At 38.2% G+C, this 25,758-nt stretch overlaps 1 protein-coding gene across 1 annotated transcript in view; it reads left to right on the top strand.

Moving 5' to 3' along the window:
- The first annotated feature begins 1,615 nt into the window (after positions 1 to 1,615).
- The window catches only part of CDKL3 (cyclin dependent kinase like 3), a 39,008-nt gene continuing 14,865 nt past the window's right edge, over positions 1,616 to 25,758 (top strand). The window contains exons 1-6 of the mRNA XM_081321254.1: positions 1,616 to 1,795; positions 5,827 to 6,021; positions 7,071 to 7,249; positions 8,308 to 8,420; positions 16,938 to 17,077; positions 25,516 to 25,604. Of these exons, the coding sequence (XP_081177380.1) occupies positions 1,631 to 1,795; positions 5,827 to 6,021; positions 7,071 to 7,249; positions 8,308 to 8,420; positions 16,938 to 17,077; positions 25,516 to 25,604 (881 nt within the window). The 5' untranslated portion in view covers positions 1,616 to 1,630. The remainder of the gene's footprint in view (positions 1,796 to 5,826; positions 6,022 to 7,070; positions 7,250 to 8,307; positions 8,421 to 16,937; positions 17,078 to 25,515; positions 25,605 to 25,758) is intronic.

Below are 25,758 nucleotides of genomic sequence, written 5' to 3'. Positions count from 1 at the left end.
AGGAGGTTCCTTGAGGCCCGGAAAAGAGCAAGGCAGGGTGGAGGTTGCGGTGGTGAAGCTTGCTCAGGTTGTGTTTCCGACTACTGTAGCATGGGAGGAGATGCGGTGAAAGTGAGGAAAATATTGCAGCCTGACAATCGTCGAAAACAAAATGCACGTTTAAAAGCAAAGGATTATTGTGCAGTCCTATAGTCCCTTGCTCCAGAGAAACCTTCAGTACCTAAATTAATGTGCAGGGATTTGAGTTGGATATACATTATGGAACATCCAAATGCAGCAAGGGGCATATTTGCAATGAAGGTTAATCAGAAATTTCCACCCTGATATCCCTCACTATGGGCAGAAGGATCATTTATTTATTTATTTATTTAAGATTTATTTTATATAGCCATCTAACTCACTCACAGTAACTCCTGGAGGCTTACAAAGATAAAAAGACCAATACAAAAATAAATAAAATGCCATAACACACACACACCACCCCCCCCACCCCGCTGGAAACATCAAATGCACCCTTTTATGGGCTTCATCTCATTTCCATCTGTTAAATGGTTTTAATGCTTCCTGCAAAAATTAGGGGGTTAAACGTTTGCCATTTTTTTTCCTTTTTGAGAAGGGGGAGATACTCTGTCATAGCACAGTGTACCCAGTAGAAAATAAGTAAATAAGGATAAGCCACAAAGAATGCAAACAGACAAGGTTCAAAAGAGGGAGAGGTGAGCTGGTCCTGGAATTAATTTGCATTACTTCACCTACATTTCCTTGCTATTGACCATTCTGATAGAAGCTAATAAATTGCCTGCTCTCAATTTTCTTATGTATCACATTTTCCATGTTTTCTGCAATTAACCATTTTGGAAATGAATCCTCACAATATTCTTATAAAGAATAGTTTCTTCAAATAATCTTATTGAAAGAAGAGAATATTTTTAACAAGAGAATACACTCAGCCAATATGCTAGTTCTAATATAGTTGCATTATAAATCTTGGAGCAATGATGTAGTTTTCAGGTGGATATGAAATGAAAGCATTAAGAGTCAAGAGTAGACTATAAACTAATTGCCTGATTTGAATGCAGGCTACCCTTTGTATTACATGGGATATGGTCCACCAAATCACTTTTTCTTAACAACTCAGAGTCATCCAGGATCAGAGCTAAACCCAATTTATTCAACAATGTTCTTTCAGGTAGTCAGCTTACTTATGAAAATAGATAAGCAGAGTCTCAATAAAATTCTTATGTCCTCAGCGACAGTTAGTTGGAAGCATATTATTTCTAATACTGGTGGGAGCATATATCATCATGACAAACAATTGTAGATAGCCTTATCCTGCAGTAGTCTTTTCCAATGAGAATAAATATTCAAAAACCCATTAATTGCCCCCATTTAGTTTAGTGGAACTTGATAAATCAGTGTCCTTAACCATTATGTAGCTTATTAGATACAAGATGTTTGATTCTGATTATGTGCTATCAGGCCAGTATGCCTGTAAGTGTAGGCATAATTTATCTCCTGTTGTTTATAAACATGGCTTAAGAAATAATCAAAAATAAGACTGGTTAACAAAACAAAAATAAGACTGGTTAACAAAATATTTTTTTTTCTTCAAGAGATTTCAGACTTGAGTATGGAGATGTATGAGATCCTTGGAAAAGTGGGAGAGGGAAGTTACGGAACGGTAATGAAATGTAAACACAAGGAAACAGGACATATAGTTGCCATTAAGATATTTTATGAAAAACCAGAAAAATCTGTCAACAAAATTGCAATGAGAGAGATTAAATTCCTGAAGGTTTGCTTCTTTTATTCTTTTGAAAAATCAGTATTTTTAATAGAGGCATGTATAACTTGTAGCAAGAAAAGAGCCACATTGATAAATGAAAAAATAATCACAGGATGTAAATAAACGCCTGATGCACCAATCAGTTGTTCTCCAGCCAGTAGAGTTGTGGTGTAGTGCTAGAGCTGGCGTAGAAAGTATTTAGCAGGACATCTTTGCACTGCCAGTGGCTGTTTATTTATTGACTTTTTTTAAAAAAATGCTGGTGGGCCACATGTTGTGTGGGGTGTTTTGATACTAAAAATTTGATTTATAACCTAGTAAATACATCTTCTTGTAAACTTCCTCTTACCACTTCGTTGTCTAGGGAGATACAAAATTCAGGTTCTTGCACTTCTGGTAGCCTCAACCATTGTTATTTGAGGCTGTTGCAGTGTGTCTTTGATGTTGTCTCTCCATCTTCTTCTGGGTCTGCCTTGTGTTCTTTGGCCTTTTCTTTTTGTGTATGCCTTTTATGGTATAGAATGCCAAGACATTCTCTCCAGGTGAGCGAACCACTTAACTTCTATCTTTGTATATAATTTAAGATTGGTTCTGTTACAGTTCTTTCTCTTATGATCTCATTTTTTTATTTTATCCCTTCTTGTCACTCCATCAGCTTTCCTCAAACATCTCATTTCCGTGAAGACTAGCTTTCACTCATGCTTTATTGCAAATGTCCATGTTTGGCACTGGTAACATAGGTTGGGGAATCAATAAAGATATATATATATATTACTATAAGTAAAGGGATTATGTTTATGTCAGACGTATTTTTATGTAAGCCTTTTGAAATTAGCATGCATTGTTTTTCAAGAACTTAACACTCACCTGAATTTTCCAAAGAAATTAAATTACATTTATTACTGTATGAATTTCTTATATTATCTGTAGCATCAATGAAGGCTGGCTTATTCAGGGTTGGCAGTATTTCTTTGCTTTAGAGATTTAGATTTTTAGATTTTATGTGCTTAAATATTTTGAAATTTTATTTTTCAGTGAGATTGTTTCAGTGAAAGTTGAAGTTGAAGCTTTTCTTTGCTGGCTATCCCGGTGAAGATTCCTCTTGGAATGTACACATGCACAGAAAACCTCTTTAAAGTTATCCTGCTGCAGCTACTTCACATCTTCATGTGGCTGCAGCAAGATATGATTATTTTGCTTTCAGTGGATAATATAACAATTAAAATACAGCAGTTATACATTAATTATATAATATTTATTATTATTATTATTATTATTCCCTCACTTTCCAAAGCTTTGTTTCTGTGTAGTTTCAAAGCCTCATGCTGTTTAACTTTTATGTAAATCTGTTAGGTGAGGTGATCTGGGATTTGGAGGTGGATGTTATTGGCATTCTGATTTTGTCCGACTATATTTCTCCCTTTTATTGGAGTTGTATGCTGTTGCGCAGATAAGGGACTACTGACTGGATGCTTGAATGACTGAGACATGAATAAATTGGAGGCTGGATAGAATTGGGATTCTCAGATGTGGGCATTTGAAAAATAGCTTACTTAGATAAGATTGAACTTTTGAAGACGTCAGTAGCTTTAGAGTATTTTTCATCATTTTTTGTCATTGAAAGGACAAGTAACTTTGATGATCTGGAGTCCCTTTGGCCAGGTATGTCTATTTTTAGTCAGGGATAGAATATTCATTCTCTGAAATTTCCTATCTGATATCTATGAGGTTATATTTGAAGGTGGCAAGCTTTTCGCATCCATTGAAAACGCCACATTTAAGATCAGTGGCTCTTTGGTGCTGTCATACAAGCAGAAAAAAACAGCAGCAATGTGTCACAGATTCTTCCACCTCACAGCCAGAAGCAATGTGTTTCCATTTGCATTGTTCCTGATCTTTATTTGCTAGTTTAAGAGATGGTTGTGATTCTGGTAGCAAGTTATGGGTAGCAGTTTTCAAGATTCTTTGACCAAAATTGACTCAGAGAGGATAGACCAATTTTGCTCTGTTAGATACTGAAAGCAGTAGTAGGGCCCACATATTCTGCAGATTCTGGTAACAGCACATGGAATTCCTAAAAGAATTGCACTGGGTGCCCTATGTTTATGGTATATGTTTGTGGCATTGGTAATAACATTTAGAATCCTAAATGGGACATCTCTCTTGTACGTATTTGCCTAAATATTAGGTTCTGTGAGTCTGTCCTCTTTGTTCCCTTATACAAGCTGTATGTTAGGAAGAGATAGAGATTTTCAGCTGTGATAGCTGAGTTATGGAATGACTCCTTTCATGGGCCTTTCATGGTACATAGATTTATTTCAACAACAGGTTAAGTTGTAATTATATAAGCCTTGAGATTAATATAATGTTATGTTCTTTAGTAGTGTTAATTTTAAAATTGCAGTTGCTATTGTATAGTTTTTCTGATTCAATCTATGGCATAGGTGGGTCAGAAATATGTTAATATAGTTAGTCCTTTTGTTGTTAGCTGCGAAGTTGTGTCCGACCCATCGCAACCCTATGGATAACGTTCCTCCAGGCCTTCCTGTCCTCTACCATCTTCTGGAGTCCATTTAAGCTCACGCCTACTGCTTCAGTGACTCCATCCAGCCACCTCATTCTCTGTCGTCCCCTTCTTCTATTGCCCTCAATCTTTCCCAGCATTAGGCTCTTCTCCAGTGAGTCCTTCCTTCTCATTAGGTGGCCAAAGTATTTGAGTTTTAGCTTCAGAATCTGGCCTTCTAAAGAGCAGTCAGGGTTGATCTCCTCTAGGACTGACCGGTTTGATTGCTTTGCAGTCCAAGGGACTCGCAGGAGTCTTCTCCAGCACCACAGTTCAAAGGCCTCAATTCTTTGGTGCTCAGCCTTTTTTATGGTCCAACTTTCACTGCCATACATTGCAACTGGGAAGACCATAGCATTGACTATAAGCACTTTTGTTGACAGGGTGATATCTTTGCTTTTTAGTGTGCTGTCTAGATTTGCCATGGCTTTCCTCCCAAGGAACAAGCGTCTTTTAATTTCTTGGCTACAGTCCCCATCTGCAGTGATCTTGGAGCCCAGGAAAATAAAATCTGTCACTACCTCCATTTCTTCTCCATCTATTTGCCAGGAATTGAGAGGGCCGGATGCCATGATATTGGTTTTCTTAATGTTAAGTTTCAACCCAAATTTTGCACTCTCTTTCTTCATCCGCAACAAGAGGCTCTTTAGTTCCTCTTCACTTTCTGCCATTAAAGTGGTATCATCTGCATATCTTAGGTTGTTGATAACTGAGTCCAAACTTTCCATTGCTAATCATGACAGTTAAGTGAATTGTGCCCCATTTTAGTTTTTTACCACAGTTGTTAAGCGAATCACTGCCGCTGATAAGTAATTCATGTGATTGTTAAGCAAATCTGGTTTCCCCCATTTACTTTGTCTGAAGCCAACTGGGAAGATTACAAATGGCGATCACATGACCCCGGGATAGTGCAACTGTCAAAAATACACGCCAATTGCCAAGCACCTAGATTTTGAAAGTATGACCATGGGGATGCTGCCATGTCATAAGTGTGAAAAACCAATTATAAATCACTTTTTCAGTGCCACTGTAACTTTGAACAGTCACTAAAAGAATTGTTCTAAGTCAAAAACTATAAATACTGTAACATATCATTATTGAACCTATTTCCATAATTTATTGGTTGCTTGACTACCAATAACTCTGGGAGGCTTTACAATTCATTAAGGAGGGTAGCTTGACTTTCCTTGTGGAAAGATTCCTAAATTCAGAATTGAGGTAAATTTTATGAGGTAAATTCCATTTTAAAAAAATTGTAGATGAAACAAAGTTTTCAGGGTTTTTTTCGTAAAGTAGGTTATACCATAAATGCTGATTTCCTAGTTAACAGTAATGTTTGTGATACTTTTTTTAATTACTTAATAAAATATATTGGCTTAAATTCATTATAAAAAAATAGATGAATAATAAATAATACTCAGAAGCGTTGAGGGCAGTGTAGAGCACACAAAATATTTATTTGCTCTTTTGTTAACAGCAATTTCGTCATGAAAACTTGGTCAATCTGATTGAAGTCTTCAGACAAAAAAAGAAAATTCATTTAGTGTTTGAATTTATTGACCATACAATTTTAGATGAGCTGCAACACTATTCTCATGGACTGGATAGTAGAAGACTTAAAAGGTATCTTTATCAGATTCTTCGAGCAATTGACTACCTCCACAACAATAATGTAAGTACTTTCCAAAAATATTGTAAAGTACTGTACAGCTTGACTACTGCAATGTACCACCTAGAAGCTTCAACAGGTCCAGAATACATCAGCATGAGCAGTGATGGGCCTGCCTCAGTATGCCCATGCAACTCCATGGTTTGCAAGCTGCACTGGTTGCCATTTAGCTTTTGGGTGCTGGTAGTTTCCTATAAAGCCCTTCAGTGACATAAGACCTGGTTACTTGAAGGCTGCCTGTCTTCCACAGTATCTGCCCCACTGATTCAAACTGGCAGGGGTGGTGCTCTCTGGGTTTCTTCAGTTAAACAATGCATCTCTTGAGATTCTGGAAGCAGACTTTTGCTGTAGCAGTACTTGTTATGTCAATTTAGTATAATAGCAAATCACTCCCATATCAAACGTACTTGAGTCACAGACTTCTTTCATCTGGGCTCTTGAGTTAATACTGTATTTGCTTTTCTATCCATCCTGTTCCAAACATCCAACTCTTGAACAAAGGGATAAGTCCCTTTTTTCAAGTCATGCTTACAGGAAATTGAATTCCTAATTAACAGTTATATTATTGCTCCTTCCAGTGTATTAAAACAAAAGCTATAATTACAAACTAAGCATTTATTGTTTCAAAAATGCTTTGTTCCACTAAAAGAAAAAGTCTAGGTTTAAATAAAATGGAATATAGTGTTTCCAAAATGATAATAAGCAAGCTTGTTGGGCTCACCTTTGAAAATAATTGAATGCGTGTCATATCAAGATCTCAGTATGTAACTTGCTTTTCAATCTTTCTTTTATTGCTGGAACTAGTATAAAAGTACCGATATTATAGGTAGGATTTAGTTTTAAGCCAGATACATTTGATCAGTCCAACTAATTGACCTAGACTTTTTTCCACTTCCTAAAAGATAATTGTTTTACTTATTCTTTTATTCTTAGTTGTTTAGCAGTTTGAACTTATATTCTTGTTATATTTACTGAACTAGTTAGCATTTAATTTTCTGTTCAAACAACATATTTTTGTTCTTAAACCAGATTCTACATTATTCTTCTGGTAGGTCATTCACCGTGATATTAAACCTGAAAACATTTTGGTTTCACAAACTGGAATTACTAAGCTTTGTGATTTTGGATTTGCTCGGACTTTAGCAGCCCCAGGTGATATTTACACTGATTATGTTGCTACAAGATGGTACAGAGCTCCAGAACTGGTATTAAGAGATACAACATATGGGAAGTAGGTTTTTTTTAAAAAAATGATTAATTATTTTTAAAGTACAGCCACACAAATTATTCCAAAACAAATGTCTACAAACTTACTTGTGAAGAATAGTAAAGGAACATTAGATGGCGCCCTGATACATTTCTACACTATAGTTTTTGTTCTGAATTTTAAAAAGTCCTTGATTCAGATTCAACTCCTAATGAACCTCTGGGAATAGCCGTGTAGTTTTCTTTGTATAGTAACAATATGGGATGGTTTGCCATTGCTTATTCTGGATTCTTGTTTTTTATTTGTTTGTTTGGTTTCCATTCTACCCTGTGTTCTGGTATTCCCTGGAAGCTCCCAATTCAAATACTAATCAGGTCCAACTCTGCTTAACTTCCCAAGTCAGCCAATGGCTATTGCTTTTCTCTTTCTTTCTTTCTTTCTTTCTTTCTTTCTTTCTTTCTTTCTTTCTTTCTTTCTTTCTTTCTTTCTTTCTTCTTTCTTTCTTTCTTTCTTTCTTTCTTTCTTTCTTTCTTTCTTTCTTTCTTTCTTTCTCTTTTTCTCTTTCTCTTTCTTTTTTTTGATAAAGACTAAACAAAGTATTCAGTCTCAGCAATTTATAGAATTTTGTATACATAATCTGCAGTTTGAAGAGAATTATAAATGTTGCATTAGGGTAAATCCTTGACTACAAAAACACAAGCAAAAGTGTGGAAAATTTGAGCTGAGGAGATTTGGGCTACAGTAGCCTCTGCCAGCTGAAAGTTCATGCAAAGTTTGGTATCAATATGAAACTTTATACAAAAAATATACATTCCTTTTGCATCCACTCTTATGACTATATGAGTATTTATGATAGGAATAGCTGCCTAACTCTGGTTCTAAAACAGGTGGGTGAATTTGGTGGACTTCTTTTGATGGCAAGATTTTTTTTGTGCATGTGTGTATGTATCTTAATTTACTTTATTGAAGAAAAAGTGAAAGTAATAAAGTAATTTATTTTAGAGCATTTATATGATAAGATGTAAACATTTGTAAATTTAGTCTTTGTATTGTTGAGCACTTTGTTCATTTCCTGATCTTAGACCTGTGGACATCTGGGCTTTAGGTTGTATGATTATCGAGATGGCCACTGGCAACCCCTATCTACCCAGCAGCTCTGACCTAGATCTACTTCACAAAATCGTGACCAAAGTTGGTAAGTACTGTTCTTAGTGTTACTCAAAGAGAAGTAATATAAATGGAATTAAAAATAAAAAATAATGTGAAGTTATAAAGTTATCACTTTATAATGCCTTGGTAAGACCACTCTTGGAATACTGCATTCAGTTTTGGTGACCACAATGTAAAAAAGATATTGAGACTCTAGAAAGAGTACAGAGAAGAGCAACAAAGATGATTAGGGGACTAGAGGATAAAACATATAAGGAACTGTTTCTGGAATTGGGTATGTCCAATTTAATGAAAAGAAGGACTAGGGGTGACATGATAGCAGTGTTCCAATATCTCAGGGGTTGCCACAAAGAAGAGGGAGTCAAGCTATTCTCCAAAGCACCTGAAGGCAGGAAAAGAAGCAATAGATGGAAACTAATCAAAGAGAGAAGCAACCTAGAACTAAGGAGAAATTTCCTGACAATTGGAACAATTAATCAGTGGAACAACCTGCCTCCAGAAGTTATGAATGCTCCAACACTGGAAGTTTTTAAGAAGAGACTGGACAACCATTTGTCTGAAATGGTAGAGGGCACGGGTCGGCAACCCGCAGCTCTGGAACTGCATGCGGCTCTTTCAGTCGTCTCTTGCGGCTTCCAGTCCTTCTCCGCCATGTGCAGTCCCGAAAAAAAAGTGGGACTAAAAAAGTTCAACCAATCAATTCAAACTTCTCACGAAAAAAAACCTCACGAAGTTTGTATTGATTGGTTGAACTTCTTTAGTTTGTGGGACTGCCCACAAACCTCTTTTCTTCTTCGGACTGCACATGGCGGCAGCGGAGGAAGAGACTGGAGGATTGCTGGAAAGGTGAGTGGGCCCTTTTTCCACCTGCTGCGCCTTCCTTGGGCTCCCCTCCTCCGAACACACCGCTGCCGCCTCGCCCGACTCCCTCCTCACCCCACTCTTTCGCAGCAGGGCCATCCAGCCCTTTTTACGTCTGCTGCACCTTCCTCAGGCTCCCCTCCTCTGAACACATCGCTGCCGCCTTGCCCGACTCCCTCCCCACCTCACTGGGTGAAACAGTGGAGGAGGGCAGCCCGAGGAAGATGCAGGAGATGGAAATAGGGCCGGACAGCCCTGCTGCAAAAGAGTAGGGATTACCACCTCGGTTGCTGGGCAGTGGCAGGGCGTGAAAGAGCAAGTGGTTGCACGCGTGAAGTTGCAGAAGATGCTAAGCCGGAGGCAACCCTCAGACCCTGGATCTGGATGCAGTGACTTTGGAGCGGTCTTATGTAGTGTTGAGCTGCAAAGAGGTCCGGTTACAAGGAGTAATAAGAGTACTATTAACTACATCCATATTTTGGCTGCAACAATAGGGCATGCAGGCTTGGCTTGCTGAAGGATTTCCTGAAGAAGGAGGTGCGAACTGTGAAGAAAAACTCCTTGCACTCCAATTCTTCCCAGAGAGGGAGAGTGCGGGGCGGGGGGAGAGCAGTGTTTTCCGAGGGGAGGAGAAGCCAGGATGGCGGAGCCATCCATACCAGAGCTAGATGGGGGGTAGGGCTGGTGCATGTCTCGCCTTAGGCTCCACCCTTCAATCAAGCCCCCTGTTCTGCGCGTGTGCACCTGTGTGCGCATGTGTGTATGCATTTTCTGGCTCCCAGGTGGTGTTTGTTTTTTTGAGGGAACCGGTTCTGAGTGGCTCTTTCAGTGTTTCAGGTTGCCGACCCCCGGTATAGGGTTTCCTGCCTGAACAGGGGGTTGGACTAGAAGACCTCCAAGGTCCCTTCCAACTTTGTTGTTGTTGTTGGTAGTAGTAGTAGTAGTAGTAGTAGTAGTAGTAGTAGTAGTAGTAATACAGGGCAAATCTATTGGTCCAGAATACATTCATCTAACCCTATATGTCTTTCTGTTCAGGCTTTGGGATTTCTATAAGTTTGATTAAGGGAATGGATGAATCATATTCTTTATCTAAAAAAACACTTTCAGTAAAATTTTACTTGAAAAGTTCTCCTTGGCTTCAAAATGTCTGCATGTTTTCTTATGATACATAAAATAGAAAATATGTGAAGCAAAATAGATTCAATTCTTTCAATGCATGAATTTCTGATCCACTTTGCTCCCTAAGACTTTCTCTCTTTTCTGCCCCCCTCATATAAAAGTGATAAACTGTGGTAAATCCGGTCTTATTATTCATGCTATCTTACTTGCTTGACTTCAAATACAGATTTCATTTTTACCTACCTCTCATCTCTTAACCTCTCCAAAGTCATATTGGAACATGTTGATCCCATGTTTAAATACTTCTTCCTGTATTTCTAATTTCAATGCAAATTATCTCCAAAAGCCAGAAGCAAATACTTTCTAGAAATGTACAGAAGTCATTTTAAGATACAGCATTTATTAATTGTAGAACTGACCTAAGTGTATATGTTATCTGTTTACTTCCTCCTTTCCTTTTTATGTTATATATTCTGTCAAATATATAACAAATTTGCAGATGACACTAAAGGTAAAGGTTCCCCCGCACATGCGTGCTAGTTGTTTCCAACTCTAGGGGCCGGTGCTCATCTCCGTTTCAAAGCCGAAGAGCCAGTGCTTGTCCGAAGATGTCTCTGTGGTCATGTGGCCGGCATGACTAGACGCCAAAGGCGCACGAAACACTGTTACCTTCCCACCGTAGTGGTCCCTATTTTTTCTACTTGCATTTTTATGTGCTTTCGAACTGCTAGGTTGGCAGAAGCTGGGACGAGTAACAGGCGCTCACTCTGCTATGCGGCACTTGGGATTTGACCTGCCAAACTGCTGACCTTCTGATCGACAAGCTCAGCGTCCTAACCCACTGAGCCACTGCGTCCCTGTGCAGATGACACTAGACTGGCAGAAATAATGAACATTCCAGAAGACAAACTCAGGATCCAGAACGATCTTGACAAAGGGGCCCTATCCAACAAAATGAATTTTAATGGGGAGAAAAGCAACGTTTTACATTTAGGCAGGAAAAATTTATCTGAAATCGTATAGGTTCTCCTGCTTGAGCAGGGGACTGGACTAGAAGACCTCCAAGGTCCCTTCCAGATTCTATTCTGTTCTGTTCTAGATTCTACAATGTATGCTCCTTGGGGCAAGGATGCATACACTTACAGATTATACACTTAAGTTTCATTTTAACTGACAATTGGGAGGATGGTCTATTAAATATTATAGAGCCTGACATCACTTGTGTGATGTTGTCATTACACCAGTGATGCCGAATGCATCATTTATGTCCATTAATATGCAAATATCAATTGATACCAAACAGAAGAATTTAAATGATGACATCATGCAATTGAGATGAATTACATTGCCTATGTCATTTGCATAAGAATGTCATAATTAATCATCAGATTTTTTTATATATTTTGCATATACTAAACATAAGTTGCCAATTTCCTTCACAGTTACTTGTTCCCTGAGGCCTAATCAGATTTAGAAATCTAGGTGTGTTACTCTCCTTCCAGAGTTCTGGAAGTGTTGCATGGTTTAGATTCCTCCCTGCCTTTCCATATTCTTTCTGTGGGAAACTTTAAAGAAATAAAAGCCTTCAGCTTTTAACCTTATTTAACTTCAAGATGAGAGGATTTGTGTTTACTTACAGATGTATGACAGGTAATGTTAGCTTGTGTTCTGGACTAGCCGGATTTTCAGAAATTGCACCGCTCGAGGTATCCATTATTGTACCTCTACTGAACGTGTACAATCTGTAGAACTTTACTAAATAATCATTATAATGAAATAAATCCAAGGTCTTACACAGGGGAATTTATTCCCACTACACTACAGGACAGATAGTCCTCAACTGAAAATGACAACTGGGACTGAAAGTTCCATCACTAAGTGATGCAGTCTGCACTGCAACCGGACTGCTAAGTGATGGCAATTCTTGCTGTCCCGGTTGGCATCCGTAAACTGAATTCCAGGCTAGTTATGCAAGGCAACTCCTGCCAGCTTCCTACCACCAAAGTCAGTGCAGAAGCTGGTAGGAAGTTGCAAATCCCAGCCCAGCAGGCAGCTGCTGAGTGGGGGAGGGAGGGATAGGGTGCCCCAGAGATTCAGCTTGAGCTAAGGAGTGTACACGAGTGTGTGAGAAAAGTATGGATTGGGGAGGGTGTCTGAGGATACAGTGAGGGTTGGGGAGAGTACGCAAGGGTGAGATTAGGGCTGAGGAGGGTATGTGAGGGTGCAGTGAGGGTTGGGGAAGAGCGCATGGATGTAATGCAGCTCAGTAAGGGTTTGTGAGGGTATTGTAATTGGTTCTGGCATGATGAGTATTTATACCTTTGGACTATAACAGGGGTAGGCAACCTTGGCTCTTTTATGACTCGTGGACTTCAACTCCCAGAATTCCTGAGCCAGCATGGCTCAGCTTGGAAACCTTTCCCTTTTGCCTCAGCATGGCTGGCTCAGGAATTCTGGGAGTTGAAGTCCACGAGTCATAAAAGAGCCAAGGTTGTCTACCCCTGGACTATAAGTACCGTCTCCTGTTTGACTAACTGGCATTCCCCACATACCTGACAGTGTCCACTGATATCTGTTCCAATTCCTGGCCAGCAGAACTTGTCTAGTATTCAGTAGACACTTCCTTGTATACATTGTCATTTCTGGCCAAAATGTTTTTAAAGAAGTATCTTCTCTGTTTTTCTACCATATCAATTTCCCATTGGGAGAGCTCCAGTATCCAGGGTCTCTCCTCTAGCTTGATCTGCCTCCCTATTTCTTTTTCTCTTTTGGAGGCTTACATCCTTCCCCACTCAAATCTGGTTGAGAAGAGAGAACATCTATTGCTTTGAAACCTCCTCTTCCTGTTACAGGCTTGTGCCTCAGTAGTTATTCTTACCCCTCCCTCTGAGGATATGTCTAGCCAGGAAAATCTGATCATATTAGCACTCAATAGGGCAATTTAGTACTAGTCACAACTACCGTCATTTCTATTTCATCCTTAACTTGTATATTTGCTCTATATGAATAATGGTACAAGTATAGTATGACTATAAACGCTTGTTAAGTGCTCTTTGTTCACTCTTTGTACTTTTTGACCAAATAAGGACATATTTGCTTCCTAAACCCGCAAATGGGGTTCCATTGATTGTAGCCCATATTGTTATTTCTTATTCTCCGGATGCTTGTAACACGGCTAAGAAAGATTCCTTTCCTTGGGAGATTGGGACAGTCTTAACTAAGTGCCCCATCTTGGCACATTTATAACAGGGCCTATTTTCTCCTTGGTTTGTTCACCCTCCCTTTACCCTGTGTACCTCCTTTTTCAGTCTCTCCTTTTTTTGTTCCCTTTTCCAACCTCTCCATGCCCCCCTTCTAGCTTCCTCAGTTTTTTCTGACTTCAGCTAAGTAGGCTGCCTTTATTTCTGTCTCTTGAGTGTCATTCTTGCACCCGAAATCAGTCAGGACCAGGCAGGATCTGTGGGAATTGTTCAAAAATAATTTCATCTGTACTATCTGTCTATCTGGCTGTAATCATGTTCTAGCTAGGTCTCCCAGCCTTGCCTAGAGTTCTCTCACTCCTTCCTATTCCAGTTACTTATATTCACGGAATCTTTGCATATTTTGTGACTTCATAATAGTAGAGGATCACCTCTTTCTCTTTACTGTAATCCACCACCTCCTGAGTAGGAAGACCTGCATTTCCCTTTCCTATCATACATGGGGCTAACCTGCCACCCAGTCCTCCCTTGGCCATTTAAATGACATTGCTGCACGTTCAGACATAATTAAAAATGCCTCTGTGTCTTCATCACACACTGATGGATGGGTGGATGGATTTTTATATTCCTAACATACCCTACTAAGGGTAGAGCTACCCAGTGGTGGAGCTTTTTCCTATAGTGACTTCTCTTTTCTTGAGGAGGGAAATAAGAAGGTCCCTACGCTCCTTTCTTTGAGCTTCTCTTTCTTCCCCCTTTCTTTTTCTAGGCGATCTCTACATTCAGCCTCTTGCCATTTTGTTTCCTCTTCTTCCCTTCTTAAGAGATGCCTCTGTTTGCTGTTGGTGTAGTACCTCCTTCATAACACTGGTTCATGACTCTGCTGGGCTGGATTTGCTTTAACCCTCTTCCTCATATGCTTTGAATGTTGGATCTGGATCTGTGTGTTCCTCAGAAACCCTCTTTGCCTTTTTTTTTCCGTATCTGCTGCCCGCTTAATGTGTCCTTGAGTTTGAGGGCATGCTTGTGATACTTGGAATTATGTACGAAGAATTATGTATCAAGTACTGGTCACATTGCTTCACCTCCTTCTCCATGCACTTATTTGAATGTCTAAAATGTAATCTGCATGCCTGGAGCATGATATTGTGATCTCTCATGAGGAATTCTTTCTGAAGGGCAGTATTGTATCTAGCCTCCCGCCAGCATTTGACCCGCTTCAGTTTGCTTACCGATCAAATTGCTCTATGGAGGATGCTATTTCTTCTGTTCTCCATCTGAGCTTGAAACACTTAGAGCAGGGGTGTCAAACTGCTGGTCCGTGGGCCAGACGCGTCATCCAGAAGCCACGCCCACTGCATTGCCGGCAATAGCAAAATAGTCCTGATACATCTTGCAACGTCACGTGATGTCGCGAGTTTGACATGTCTGACTTAGAGGAAAGAAATATTCATGCGCATTTGTTGTTTGTCGACTTCAGTGTGGCATTTAACACTCCCCAGCATCTAGTAGACAAACTGGGCCTTTTAGGCTTAAACACTCCTTTATGCAACTGGATTCTTGTTTTTCTTACTAACAGGCCCCAATATGTGCGAGCTGGAACAAATATTTCTAACACCATTTTCTTGAGCACAGGTTCTCCTCAGGGCTGTGTCCTAGGTCCCCTGCTCTTCACCCTGTTGACCCATGACTGTTGTGCTAGGTTTGCCACCAACCATAAGTTCGCAGATGATATAAGAGTAGTGGGCCTTATTCATGATAACAGTGAGGGTGCTTACCGCAAGGAGGTTGAGGGTTTGGTGAACTGCTGTAAGGAAAACAGCCTAGTTTTAAACACTGGAAAAAACAAAGAGATCATTGTCAGTTTCAGAAAAGGCAGCCATAGCCACACTTCTCTGTGCATTAATGATTCACGTGTGGAGATGGTTACCAGCATCAAATTCCTGGGTGTGCAGTTAACAAGTAGGCTGGCTTGGTCGCTCAACAGCATGACACTGGTGAAGCGGGCACAGCAGCACCTGCATTTTCTGCGTTGCATGAGAAAAGCACATCTTCCTTCCCCTATCCTTACCACTTTCTACAGAGGGACGATCGAGAGCATCCTGTCATACAACATCAAGAAATGTATGTTATTATGTGTACACTTTGAGAGCAAGCAACTAAATTTCATTTTTAATGTGTGCCATTGTGCCCACAGTAAAAAGTGACAATAAAGGTTATCTAGTTGTGTCTGTCTGTCTGTCTGTCTGTCTGTCTGTCTGTCTGTCTGTCTATCTATCTATCTATCTATCTATCTATCTATCTATCTATCTATCTATCTATCTATCTATCTAATGACGATACACAGCATAGAATAAAAACTTTACATAATCTTTATTGTACTACAACACTTTACTCAACATTAGGCTGTTACCCTGGCTTCACAGGGTTAATTCCACTCTTCTAGCCCTGACAAATTGGCTTAGCACGTAAACAGGTGAGGCTCAGTCCTTACAACAACTAAAAGTCTTAAAATTTGTAAAGTGGCATACAGACCTCGCTTCTTCCAACATTTTTTGCATTGGGGTTTATATGCTTTTTTAGCATGGCTGTTCCTTGTATAATTGTTGCCAAAGTCCAGGCCAAGCTCTGCTCTTAAGCAATGTTGGTATTGAGCATCCAAGCTGAATTCCAGACAGGAATTGGCCACTTACCCTGTTTTTGGTCGACAGTTGATCGTCAGCCATTTTGTTTGCCTGTAGCTGTTATATGTTCCTAGATGTCACTTTGCACTTCCTCATCTTCTTCTTTGTGTACTCTTCTCCCACTCCTGCAGACACACATTCTTCGTTGGCTTTCCCTTTTTTTAGGCTAAGGGATAAGGTTGCTGTCCATGGACATCGGTAGAAAAGCCCAGGGGATGTCTCAGCTATCCAAGTGGGATGTTGTTATGCCAATCAAATAGATGGGTGTGGCCACATGACCAGCAGAGATGTCTATGGATGGACATTGTTAGTCCATTTCTCTCAGCCGGCTGGGGGGAAATTGAGCACTCAGATTTCCAAGACTGTAAACCTATGTCTCTTTCCAGAAGGAGTTGAGCTTAGCTTAGCCTCAGGAAGTTGGGTGGGTGAGTGGATGACATTTCTGCATGGCTGCAACCACACCGCTCAAGAATTTTTATGCTGTTTCTCCAAAGCACAGAGAGCAGTTCTAAATTGATCTGTCTCTTAATATGAATAAAATTGCCATAGTTTGAGTTTAATCTTTAATTATGGATGCACAATCAATGTTAACTGATGTATTACATAATATTAACAGTGCTCGAATAATAAATGTTGAAGTAACTTGGACTATTTATGTGTATGTTTGCTGTCTTTCAGGAAACTTGACACCTCACTTTCAGAGTATTTTTATAAGGAGCCCGGTTTTTTCAGGGATGGTTCTTCCTGAAGTTCAGCATCCTAAAACTGCAAGAAAAAAATATCCCAAACTCAGTGCACTACTTGCAGATATGGTTCATGTATGTCAGAAGAGGTCTGAGTATCAAGCTTACTGTTGATTATTAATTGTAGCCTGACATCCTTTTTATGTATAATTTATAAACCTTGAAATATCAGTAGTATTTAGAAATGGGAAAGAGACTTGCCATATGATATAAAAACTTCTTTGTTGTTCATTTGTTTGTCACTGCCCTTTTCATATCCTGTAGAGATTTATTGATATTTATCTAAAGAGAGGTATTTGCATATTTCAGATATTTTTGCTAGTCTGTGAAGTTTTTAATTTTCTAGTCCAAGATGCTACTTTCCATTTTTATCCAATAGATTGTTGTAGAAAAGGTCTGAGTATATCTTAACAGGTACTGAAAGGCAGAGAGAGGTACTCTGTGCGTGTGTGTGTCTGTGTATGGGTGAGAGAGAAAAATACATACTTTTAAATCAACAAATATGATTTTGCTCTACAGCAAGTACCATTTTTTAAAAAGGTACCTTCAAATCAATCTCGACTCCTAATAACCACATGGAGACATTCATCTGACCCTTGGAAAAATCAAAGGTTTTTGGATGAAATTCCTATTGACTTAACAATTTAATATGCAGGAGTAAACATATTTTAGATATATTTGTCACGCATACCAATAAATTAATACATTAATATTAAATAAACTTGTTAAATAAATGCTTATTACTATAGTTGATGGATAAGGTTGGCTTCTTAGTGGCATAGCACAGGGCAGTGCATTTGGAGAAAAGAGGATGTCCTAGCTTGAGAAGTCTTGGATTATCAGTCATCCCTTAGAGCAGGGGTTGGGAACTATAGCTCTTTTATGACTTGTGGACTTCAACTCCCAGAATTCCTGAGCCATCCATGTTGGCTCAGAAATTCTGAGAGTTGAAATCCACAAGTCATAAGGGACCACAGTTCCTTACCTCTGCTTTAAAGATTGAGTGGTTGAATTTGCTGGCACTTTTAGTCAGCATTAGGAGATTTTTCTCCCTTCATGAAATTCAAGCTCAACTGTAGTCATATTTTGACTTATACTGTTTACATATTCTGATAGTATTTATTATTTATTAGTCAATCTTATTTATTTGGGCAGCATAGTGCTTCGAATTTGATTCCAAAAGGGTTCTTTGGAGGCCAAATATATGATCCTTGGGAAAGGCATGATTACTTGAAGGAGTGGCGGACAGATGCTATATTTATGTTCCTTCATACTCCAAAGCATACATTGGAATGGAATTTAAGATGCTATATAGGTCTACTGTTTAAGGTGTGATATTATGGAAACTATTAGCCATTTATTAAATCTTATGAGTGGATTATAATTTGGCAAAATATTATGGAAAGCACTAACCATTATTAAATCTTAGTAGTGGATTATAACTCTACAGAGCACACAACTGGCATTGCTTTGGTTCAAACAAGAAATAATACTAACAGAAGATAAAGTATCTGCTGACCCTTTTCATCTTCATTTAGAAATCAGACACACCCAATAATCTGTAAGTTAACATAGGAGATTTTCTTAGTAATGAATATATTGAAACTATCAAGATAATAGTTAATCAAAATGAATTTATTAAGTAGAAATATTGTCTATCATCTTCTCTCAAGTTAAAAATAATAATAAAAAAGAAAAAGATACAGATATCTTCAAGGTATCTTCATTGGCAGCTCAATATTATCCAGCCACATAATAAAATACCAATAAATACTTAATTTTCAAAAACTTTCCCCCCTTTTTATCTTGTTTAATAGTTGCCTACCTGCTTCTTGACTTTTAAAGATCTTAACTGAAAACAAAAAGACACTTTTTCTAAGTCTCAAATATTGTTAATTTTTATTAACTAATAGATATGATTTTGGAAGCCACTGTTTCAAAATTAGACCTACTTTTTCTTTAAAACATGCTATTATTAACTACATTTATACACTTCACTATTAACTCTGTTTAATTATGGCATCAATTGGTGGTCACAGTTTCAGCTTCTTTAAAAGTATAATGCAATTAAAATACATAAAAATTCAAACAACTGTCTTTCAAGGTAGGTAATTAACTTAAAATGTTTCCTAACAAATCTATATTAATAATTACAAGACACTTCTATAATTTTCTATCCATGTCATAGCTTTTGTATTTAATAGCTTGAGTTTTATTCCAACTTTTAATAGGATCCAAATTAACTTATCCATTAGTTTTTTCTTTGTAAAACTACTTTATGTTATAAAACTATTTCATGCTGTACTATCCCTTTTGGCCAATCATACATATATTTGGAAATTATACATTTATAGCTTTGAATTATTAGTTATTTCTTATTAATTTTTTAGTTTAACATTACAGAATAAACTTGTTTGTAATTATTGGTTTTAAACTTTCTACACTGCCTAGAGCACGGGTGTTAAACTCGCTGCCTCATGTGATATGTCACGATGTATCTCGACTTTTTTCGCATTGCCGGAGCTGGAGTGGATGCGGCCTCCATATGATGCAACTGGCCTGTGGGCCGGCAGTTGTTAATAAGAACAACAACAATAAAGTTGGAAGGGACCTTGGAAGTCATCTAGTCCAACCCCCTGCTCAGGCAGGAAACCCTATACCATTTCAGTTTTACAAGCCCTGGCCTAGAGTCACTGTTGTGAGATAAATAAGTAATTTTATTTTTCACGGAGGAAAGGAAGCTTGAAATTCTACAACAGCATCTAAGATTTTTAAGGCAGCTAAAGCAACTATTTTTTTATCCATAATAGTCTAGGCAGGAACTTAGGATTCTGAAAGTCTATTGTTAGCCGTTTATTTGTTTGTTTATTAGTGATGTGATGGATGATTGTTTGTTGTGGATGAATCCTGATGTATTTGGTAAATGGAGTGGTTATTTTGTGTCTTGTAATTAGTTTGGCAGGGAATATTGCTTTTTCATGCTCCTGATGCTTTTGATAATTGCATTCACAACTCATTTTTTTGTATGAGGAAAGGAAGAACTTATAACAGTTTTTGTTTAAGAAGTAGAGGCTACCTGCAAATCTATTTTCAATTATGTGAAAATTTAAGGGTAACATTTTAATTCTGTTTAATCAAAACTTTAGCTAAAAGATTTTCCTGAAATATTATAAGCTAATTATAGAAAATTTCAGTATGCATATTATTTCTATATTTTTTCTGAATAAATTGCTTGAAGTGGAACTCATTCATTCTATCAGCAAATTGTGCTGGCCTAAAATTTGCTGTTCACATTGTCTTGCCTCAACTTGCCTCTCTTGTTCCAAATCACTAAAAGCTTCCATCATCTCATTCCCCAGAAAAAGAGAAAGGGAGACATGGTAGATCTTCTTGACCTCTGAAATACAAAAGTAAATAAACTGTGTCAATTCTGCTGATCATAGTTTGTTTTTTGTCTTAACCACATTACAACTCAGTGGTTCTTTGACTTTATATTGGTTATGCTTAAACTAAGGTGAACAACCTGCTATTATGTTTGTGCCATGCAAGTTCCAGATAGATACATAAAGTGGTTATGCAATGTAACAATGCAGCTGTGACTAATCTGACATGTTATGTCAGCTTTCTTTCCCATGTCTCCTCTCTGTTTTGGTAATCATTACTCAGCTCAAAGACAGAACAATATTGGTTTTTGTTGTCTTGTCACTAAATCTGTTGTATCCTCATTCCAGATTAGATTGGGAGTTTCTATGGTTTAACTGCCTGAACTCTTTGTGAAAAGTCCTGTTGAAATGAGGAAACCTGATTTAATCTATTACGTGATGACATATTTCCTGGAGACAGATCGATGGCCTCTTTATAATTTTTTCACCCATAAAATAGATTTTCCTAAAATTTTCTGCTATACAGTATTTCTGAAATCTACATTATACAAATACTGTTTTAGACAGTGCCTGTTTATCAGATCTTAAATCTAAAGAATTGTACATAGTAACAAAGAGTCAGTTACATTATTAATGGCAATAGCAGTGGCAGGCACATTTGTAATACTACTGTACAGCTATCATTTATACTTGAACAAAAGTCTGAAGTACTTGATTCAGCATAAAGTAATGAGACTTACAGCAATAGTGTTCATGTAAACCATAAGTCCTTTAGCACTGATAGATTTCATTTCAGTGAAATGAAGGGTTATCCATTCATTCATTCATTCATTCATTCATTCATTCATTCATTCATTCATTCAGTGAAAGGTCATTAAAGCTTCAAACAACAGAATGATAGTATTCACAAATTAAAAATGTGTTAGCCAAACATGGACATTTTATGGCAACTTCAGTTTCTACTTTTTGCAATGCTGGTATTTAGTAAATTTCAAGGATAGTACAGAAAGTGCTAGTTATTGTAATTCTGGGATCTCTCTGTGTTAACTTTCATATGCCACAGTATCATCATGGCAGCTAGTCACAGAGTTCTAAGGTTTCTATATGAAGCTTACAATCAACTCTGCTTTTCTTTTAAATTATATAGATAGATAGAGGGAGAAAGCAAATTAAATATTTCCCTATTGCTCACTTTATGAAATGCATTGCCTTTTTGATGGCTAAAACTCACCCCCACCTCAAAAAACCTCCAGTAAAGTCTCTTTGCACCAATATCCAGTGAGATAGGACCACATAAAGATAGCAAAACAATTCTGCATATATCTAAAGGTTCTTGGGCTGCTTCCAATCCAACAGTTTCTAGTTTTCAGCCAGCATTCCCCAGCCTCTTCCAATATGCTGGAATACAATTAGCATGGCTAGGTTGCAGAAGAGTTTTCTGCAACATCACTGTCTTGGCCAAATTCAAAACTACAGAGCTTTTCCTTACCCTATCTTACTAAATGATAGTTTTAAGTTCATTTTTTTCTGATGAAATATTACACAGAGAGAGGGGGAAATGTTCACTGCTGTTAAATCTAAATATGTTTACATTAATTTGTTCAGATCAACAACTTTGTAACCAGAGCACTATGTCATCTCTAATAGAATATATGTTTTAAGACTCCTGGCAAACAAGGGCTCTACTATTCAGGAATAATACCCTTATCCCAAAGATGCTTTTTCCCAAGGCAACTGGACTTTCCTGTTTTTCTTTGAAGACGTTTTACTTCTCATCCAAGAAACTCCTTCAGCTCTGACTGGATGGTGGGGAATGGAAAGATTTCCGTCAGACAGCTGTTCATTTGCATTCTTTTAGTGAGTCATTAATGCCACCTGGAAGCTTATCAGTGTCTTCAGGGTCACCTGAGTAGTGCAAATGGGTGTGGAGCCTTCTTGGAACTGTTGAAAGGACTGTGTTGTAGACTGGAGATAGATGGTGTCATATTCCTCCCCCTCTATTGAGAGAGGGCTGTTCAATTTTGACATACATGGCCTCTTTGATCCCTCTTTCAAACCAGCAGTCCTCTCTGTCCAAAAGTTGGACTTTGCTGTCTTCGAAAGAGTGGCCTTTGTCTTTTAAATGCAAATGGACTGCTGACTTTTGTCCTGATGGGTTTGTTATCCTATGTTGTGCCATACAGAGGGAGAGGGATACAACATCATCTATCTCCAGTCTACAACACAGTCCTTTCAACAGTTCCAAGAAGGCTTCACACCCATTTGTACTACTCAGGTGACCCTGAAGACACAGATGAGCGTCCAGGTAGCATTAACAATTCTCTAAAAAAATGCAAATGAACAGCTGTTTGCAGGAGTATAAATCTTTCCATTCCCTACCATTCAGTGAGAGCTGAAGAAGCTTCTTGGATGAAGAAGTGAAACATTTTCAAAGAAAAACAAGAAAGTCCAGTTGCCTCATGAAAAAGTATTTGGGATTACTATGACCTGATGACTGAGAATCTCCATAGACAAATAATACCCTTATTTATTTTTAAAAGGCCAAGTAGATTTTGTGAGTGTTGTTTTTTCACAGCAGAGCTTTCTTTGCTAACGGGTTTATAAGAGTTCAAATTCAGGATACCTAATCAGCCCCAGGTTGTGGAAATTATGCTTTTCTTCATTTTCATCTTGACTGGATAGTTCTGCCTATTCAAAAACAGGACCTGATAACATGAATAGATTATTTTCTGGGAATGAAGGGAACCATGCTGGTCTCAGCATTTTAGAAAATCCAGTGATGTCAGGTTTACAGTGGCAGAGCTAATGCCTTGAGGGGAAAAAATGCTACTAGGAATGAGAATGAGACGGGTTTCTTCATAGTCTGCCTTAACATAGGAGCAGCCAATTTTTTTCTGTTCTGTGGTGGTGGTGGTGGGAATCATTCAGAGCGACTAAGGGCATAAATGCCCAATTATAATTGGGAATACAGTTGGGAAAAGAAAGCTCCTAATTAACACTGACTATGCATAAAAACAAATTGCAAATGTGTTTCCTAATTATAAATTCAGCATAATGTCCAGTTTGCCCCTTTGTTTTAGATTCCTACTCGCACATTTCTTATTGTTTGTAGGTTTGCAATAAATAATGCTCTAGATCTAGAATAAAAATTAGGTAGGTGTTTCCTAACATTGCACTCTTGTTTTGCACTCAACAATCCTTGGCTAGCATTACCCTGGATACACATGATGAGACTTTTGGTCTGACCGAGTCCTCTAGCTGAGAAAGGCAGAATTGCTAAGTTATCATCAATAGCCTAGCTGGTAGGTTATCATTATTTTGGGTTTTTGAACTTATAATTGGCACTATCAGAAAAATTGATTCACTTTTTGAATCAGCTAATGCACTAAGAAGGAGAAAAAAACTGCATTTCCTCAGAAAAAGTAAAGTATTGTCTGAATGTTAAGAATGTTAACGCAACTGAGGCTTTGGTGAGAATATTTATTTATTTATTTATTTCAGTTACATTATTAATGGCAATAGCAGTGGCAGGAGAAGAATATCCATCCTTGCCCTACTCATCCCCTCTACAACCTTTGATATCATACCATGGTATCCTTATGGATCAGCTCAGAGGATTGAGGGCGGGTGACACTGTGTTGTACTGGTTCATCTCCTTTCTCCAGAGTCAATTCCTGTCAGTGTGATTGAGGGGAATCTTACCCTTGGAAGCTGCTGTATGGGGTGACACAGGGTTTGGTGCTCTCTCTTCTCCTATTCAGCATCTCATGAGGCCGCTGTGGGAGCTCATACATTGCTATTAGGTGAGGTATCATCAATACACTAATGACACATCTTTGCCCCTGGTGAATTAAGCAATACCATAGACATCTTGGTGTGCCTGGAGGCTGTGAAGGTCCAGATGGGGAGGTCCTTCTGGACTCATGATTCCTGCTCAAAAAGTAGATGGCAGTCATGGCTAGAAGGGCCTTTGCACATCTTTGTATTGCATCTGTTCCCAGATCAGGGGCTCTATTTATTGTCACTTACACCTTGGTCATCTTCTGACTGGAGTTATCTAACATGTTCTACATGGGGCTGTCCTTGAAGAGTATCTGAAAGCTTCAGTTGGTGCAAAATGAAGCAGCAGGGCAGTTATGTGTGCCTTTAGAACATCACTTCCCTGAGTTGCATTGATTGCCTGTTTGCTTCTGGGTCCAGTTCAAGGTGCTGTTTTCTACCTTTAAAACCCTCCAGCCTGGTTATTTGAGGGACTGCCTCTCTTCAATTATACTGTATCTGGTAATTCAATCAGAAGAGACATGCTACAAGTCTTGTATGCTAGGGACCTATACTTGACAGGTCTCAGGCAATGAGCCTTCTCTGCCATGGCACTCACATTATGGACCCTGACATGAGGCTGATTCCATCTCTGTTGATTTTCTGGAAGTCCTCAAAACCTGGTATCAAGAGCGGTTTGCCTAGGGGACTTGTGAGGTACTGAGATGGTTCTGTTTTTGTTAACATCTGCTGTCCTTTCTTTACATTTGTAATCTTTATTATCTTAAGCACACAGGTTGTTGGGGGCAATAAGCTGACTTTGTAATAATGCTGCTTGGGTGTGTGTGTGAAAGCCCTAATAAGCAGGCATATACATAGAATGAAGGCTACTGCTAAGCTTGTAAGCCGCCCTGAGTCTTCGGAGAAGGGCGGGATATAAATGGAATTAAAATAAAAATAAATAAAAAATAAATTGTTTTATAGATGAAAAGTATATTTCCTTTAGGTAGGATGGCATGATTCTAGACAATAAATTATCAGCAATTTTCATTTCTTATGCTATAAAATAGGCCTGTGTTCCTGAAGAAATCCTTTCAAAGATCATGAGAAGGATAGCTATTTTCTCTTTCAAGCAAGACAGAATTTGTCTTAAAAGGACTGAGACTTATTCATATCAGTGTGCTAATATAAGAATTTTTGTAGTGAAAAATTGAACTACATTTTTCTGCCAATAAAGAGAGATACTCATTGAAACTAAAAAACCCAATTACATTTACTTTTTTAAATAGTAGAAAAAATATAATACGAATTTTATTACACAACATTCTTCTATAATATATTATTTCTAACATAACAATTTTTATTTACTAGGCTTGTTTACAAATGGATCCTGCAGACAGGATATCATCTGCTGATTTGCTACAGCATGAATATTTCTCCAGAGATGGTTTTGTTGAAAAGTAAGCTATTTGGATATAACATTCAGCATTTACTCAAAGAGCTTTTCGAGATGGTTGGCTTTTTGTATGACAGATGTAAAATTGCTGTTAATTTATTGATTAGAAAGAGTCAAGTCTCCACTTAATACTGCTTACGTTGCTGAGACATTATATT

Source organism: Vipera berus, assembly GCF_964194415.1.
Source record: "Vipera berus genome assembly, chromosome: 2".
Classification (NCBI taxonomy): Eukaryota; Metazoa; Chordata; class Lepidosauria; order Squamata; family Viperidae; genus Vipera; species Vipera berus.
Note: the sequence above shows the minus strand (reverse complement) of the source record. Positions and strands in the feature narration are given on the sequence as shown.